We start from the raw sequence: 5,116 nt of genomic DNA, 5'->3' as shown, positions 1-5,116 counted from the left end.
GATACTCAAAGAATATAGAGCATTTATACATTTTATCTGCCTTTATAAATTTCAATTAAATAGATTTAGAAATAAATAATTTACCTTCATCATGATAAAAAATGCAACAAAGTCCTCATTGCATGCTCTCTGCAACCAAACTTTAATTTTCAACATTATTTATTGAATCACAGATGCATAATAAGCAGTTCTGTAGCTGGAGCCAAAAATTCGTAATTCTACGAACTTTTCGTAATACTAGGCAGGTCTGGGAAATGTAAAGAATTAACTACGATAAACTCCAGACTATGTTTACTATAACATCATTTGTCTTAATGAATTAAATGGTATGATTGAGGTAACAGATTCCAACAAGGAATAAATATGGATATTATCACCATTGTACCTAATGTATCGTTTTCAATGTCACTCTAACATATGGTAATGGATTCTTTTCGTCTTTACTAAGAATTGAAGGAACACTGATAATTCAGTTGATAGAGCTCTCACTTCACGTGCAAAGGGGCTCAGATCAATCCCAGGTGCAGTCGAGATTATTTTTATGAACCCCTGTCCACCAAACAGTGATTGGGTTGCTGGGTCTGTTAGATCTAGAAGAAAGTATTTTGTGAGAGGCTGACATCCTATCCAAAGCATAGCAAGCAATTGCTATTATCCATTTCAAATTATAGAAACTGGGACAAATTCCAGCTCCATGCGCCTTTCATGGCTCTAAAGGATTAATTTTTTTCCTCGTACTAGGAATCGTACCAGATTCTATAAAACCCTGTCCCTAACATCTAAAATGCACAAGGTTGTAGATTGTGTTGATAAAAATGCTATAATAGCAATGCAATCGACCTAAAAAATGTGTATTTTGTTTTAAAAAGCACATTACAATTGGGTAACAGGTTTTCGTGCATTAGGGAAAAATTAACATTGAACATTGGAATCCTTTATAGACAGGAGTCAAGTCTTCGGAAAACAATAGGAAAAGACCCATGTTGAAACTCTGAAACGATTAATCCCATAATATTACATCAGGCACTTGGTACAAAATAAAAAACATGATATACAATAAAATAATATCTTTATCATCTCCAATATTCCATTACAGGATCTTGAAACAAATGCAATAACAACAACAATAATTTTATTTTAAATAATAACAACAACAATGATAATAGTAATATTCATAATAATAATAATAAATAATAATAATAATAATAATAATAATAATAAATAATAATAATAATAATAATAATAATAATAAAATAATAATAATAAAATAAAATAATAATAATAATAATAATAATAATAATAATAGTAATAACATTGGTAATAATAATAATTACAACAATAATAATCAAAATAATAATCCTCATCATGAGCATAAAGGAGAAAACGTTCACATGTCAACACTTAAGTTTGTTTTTTTTTTCCCTTGAATCATTCAAAATATGAAAATTGAAATCAGACAAAATTTTGACATATTATCATGTCCGGGCACCAATTTAGAAGGCATGTCAACTTCTTTTGATGCTTACTTTTCAAATGTTATTCTTATTTTGGACAAAAGTTTAAGTACTTAAAAAGTATAATGTTTGACACAATGAAACAAAATCTGTTCACAAAAAAAACAAAAAAAAACAACGTTGTTTGGAGAAAATTAAATTTAGTAGCCACACAACTTTTAAAAAATAGCTTTTCAATCATCTTTGTTCAAATGCGGGTATTAAACTTCGTTTGTATGACAAAAAAAAAACAAAACAAATAAAACAAAAATGCTTAATCTTCTTGGGGGCTAGCTAACAACTGGAGTATGTTTGTTTTTGTTTTTAAGGATTTTACAGCGCTTGCAACGCATTAAGATCATATCAGCGCCAGTAACGAGGAAGAAAATGGGATAGTAAACAATTCTAGAATTACAATTAAATCTCCCAAGAAAAGATAAGATAAAGGGGAATTGGTTCAAATAGGAAACAGATGTAGATTCCAAGAGGACACTGTCAAAATACTTAGTTTGAGATCACTAAATATCTCATCCATACACTAGCACGGTCCCACTAAGACTAAGGGGAATATGGTCAAATGTTTCCAAATCATATGTTAAAAATAAAAAATAAAAATACACAACAGAGAGATGATTTATATATAATATAATTTCCCAAAAACCATAACTATACATTCGACTGTTTCCCTCCCAGCCAAGAACACCGGCCAGGGTCAGGACAAAACTAAGTAATCTCAAGACAGAGAGCAACTTGGAAAACAGATATAGGGGGATAGAAGACACAGTAAGTGCCTCCCTGCCCACTATAGGAAGTCAGGAAACCCACCCAGAAAAACTGGAGTATTGATGGCAAATATCATTGACAAATAAAAATCTTGAAAAAAGTTTATGCATCCCAAAAAGTACAATTTAAGTTGAATTGACAGAATCAAAGTGCTCTTTCTGCTTCTCTCTCTACCAGTCGAACTTTGAAAGGTGCCGGCAAGCTTGTTACCCCAATTTTTGGTTCAGGGGATGGCAGGTTGTCTGCGTCCTCTGGGAGAATGTGGAATCGTTGGATGATACAGGTGGTGAAGAGGAATAGCTCCATTTTGGCCAGTGCTTCACCCATGCAGTAGCGACGACCTAGTTAAATATTTTAATACAATACGGTCATAATTTGACTCATGATCTGAGTATAAAATTGGTGAAAGTTTCTCAGAGTTAATGGAAAATTTAAACAATAACTTGAAGGTTCCAATAGTTGGTAAAGCACTCTCTTCACACGCAAAGGGACTGAGATCGATACTGGGTGAAGTCAGGATTTGTTTCTCCCCCTGTCGAAATTGCAATTTGGTATTACTTGTGACTTAAGTAATGGTGTCATAGGTCTAATGTCACAAGTGACACCATGTCCCTAAATAAGATATGCTTTTTTTGGTCACATTATGCCTAACATTTTATTCCAAAAGTTTCTGAACATTGCTGGTCATAAGCCTATGCAATATTATTGTTGTTGTTATTGTACATTCATTTTTATGAAATAATATATTTACATTCTATGTTGCTTGTGACCGATGACGTCAAAAAGCAACATTTACTCCAATAGTTCGTAACATTATTGTACAATGATTGTTGTTGATTGTGTCTTTTTGTTTAAACCTCACTAAATTAAGTTTGATGCTCGACAAAAATCATTTGGTTATTGAGTTGGTGTCACCGGTAGCATGTGACGTTATTGTGCTGCGTTAGACCTTAATTTTATCTAAAGGGCCTTTGATTCATGAAGTACAGGGTTTTTGCTACACATTTAGACACCTGAATGGACTATTATGTCACTTTTATTTTGAGAAAAAAAAATGGCACCTTTTGAATTTGGCTCATACATATATATAATCAGTTCATATCAATATTAAACAACTCACCGATGGAAAAAGGAATAAACTGATCTGGCACGATGACATTGTTGTCCTGATCCAGGAAACGGTCTGGCCTGAAGACTAACGGATCTCCCCAGGTCTTCACATCTTTGAGGACCTCGTCCAAGTTTGGGATGATGGTCGTGCCAGCTGGAATGGTATATCCACCAACTTCTGAAGTCTTGGTACAGACGTGGTTAAGGCTGAGAAAAGTCGTAAACATAATGAAATTTCATTTTTTTTAAATCCATGGACATTTACTTCAGCCTAAATTTTGCTAAATAAGGGGGTCCTGGTAGCTCAGTTGGTAGAGCACTTGCTTCAAATGCAAAGGGACCAAGTTCAATCCCGGGTCTTTTAGATCTGGTGGAAAGTACTTTGTGATAGAGTAGCAAGCAATTGTCATTGTCCATTTCATGCTATGGGCCTAATAGCTGTGAAGTACTACTTTTTTTTGATAAATAAGTTAATATTATATCCATCATCCCTTCTTCCAACAACCCCACTAAATATGCTCAAAGCGCTTTACAAAGGGTCCCTGACCAACAGCAACACTTAACATGTAGAACGAGACATGATGCCTGTCAGGCAATAATACATTTTTCCAGACAGGGACAACGCTGTTAATGGCCTGGTACTCATTTTACACTGGAGTACGGTGAGGGAATGTTAGTAAAGAGCCTTTTCCAAGGACTCAACTATGCACCAAGCGAGACTCAAACCCAGGACCTTCAGATCCGAAAGTAAGTGTAATACCACAAAGCCACAAAGACCTGCCCAGTACTACGAAAAATTCGTAGAATTACGAAATTTTGTCTCCAATTTCATAACTTCATGAACATTTCTAAGTCATTAAAACTTATTGAAAATAAAAGTTGATTTCAGATTACATATTTTCAAGGATTTTGAGGTGTTATCTAACCATTGAAGGACAAATTGTTGATCTGTAAAGTCAACTATAGCAACAAGAATTTTTATCTCCTAAAAACTACGAATTTTTAAATTTTCAAGTATGCAGGTCTATGATATATCACTTAATCAAAAGACTTATCCAAACCAGCGACCACCTGAGCTCTAGCCCTTCGGTCTTGTGCCATGATGTAGAAGTTAGACGTCTTTTGTAGTTGTTCCAGGTGACTATACAGTGTATTAATCGTATGACAAACCTGAGAGGGACGATACTGCCCAGTCTTTGAGTCTCCATGATGAAGGCGTTGACGTAATGCAGCTTAGATTTATCGGACATATTGGGTAGTCTCTCTGTTCCAACAATCTCCATGATCTCTTGATAAACCTAGTAGGGAGATTAGAGATAGGATGTCGAGTAAGATTTTTTATCCTTCATTTCAAGTAGTAGTAGTAGTAGTAGTACTAATACTAGTAGTAGTGGTAGTAGTAGTAGTAGTAGTAGTAGTAGTAGTAGTAGTAGTAGTAGTAGTAGTAGTAGTAGTAGTAGTAGTAGTAGTAGTAGTAGTAGTAGTAGTAGTAGTAGTAGTAGTAGTATAGTAGTAGTAGTAGTAGTAGTAGTAGTAGTAGTAGTAGTAGTAGTAGTAGTAGTATTAGTAGTAGTAGTAGTAGTAGTAGTAGTAGTAGTAGTAGTAGTAGTAGTAGTAGTAGTAGTAGTAGTAGTATTAGTAGTAGTAGTAGTAGATCATCCCCCAAACAAAATCTATACATTTGAGTATTCGTAGAACTATGAAATTTCTTGGTTCAGTTTTTGATTTCA

The 5,116-nt window shown here is 34.0% G+C and overlaps 1 protein-coding gene across 5 annotated transcripts in view; it reads right to left on the bottom strand.

Moving 5' to 3' along the window:
* Positions 1-1,406: 1,406 nt before the first annotated feature.
* LOC144963195 (cytochrome P450 2D9-like) overlaps positions 1,407-5,116 on the bottom strand; it is a 21,057-nt gene continuing 17,347 nt past the window's right edge. For all 5 annotated transcript variants that reach the window (XM_078896945.1, XM_078896947.1, XM_078896946.1 and 2 more), the window contains exons 9-11: positions 4,557-4,684; positions 3,397-3,593; positions 1,407-2,617 (exon numbers count right to left, since the gene is read on the bottom strand). In XM_078896945.1, coding sequence (XP_078753071.1) covers positions 2,421-2,617; positions 3,397-3,593; positions 4,557-4,684 — 522 coding nt within the window. In that variant the 3' untranslated portion in view covers positions 1,407-2,420. The remainder of the gene's footprint in view (positions 2,618-3,396; positions 3,594-4,556; positions 4,685-5,116) is intronic.

This window comes from Berghia stephanieae, chromosome 1 (assembly GCF_034508935.2).
Source record: "Berghia stephanieae isolate SIO BIC M18660-M18661 chromosome 1, UCSD_Bste_1.3, whole genome shotgun sequence".
NCBI classification, from domain to species: Eukaryota; Metazoa; Mollusca; class Gastropoda; order Nudibranchia; family Aeolidiidae; genus Berghia; species Berghia stephanieae.
The sequence above is the reverse complement of the archived record's forward strand: the minus strand, read 5'-3'. Positions and strand labels throughout refer to the sequence as shown.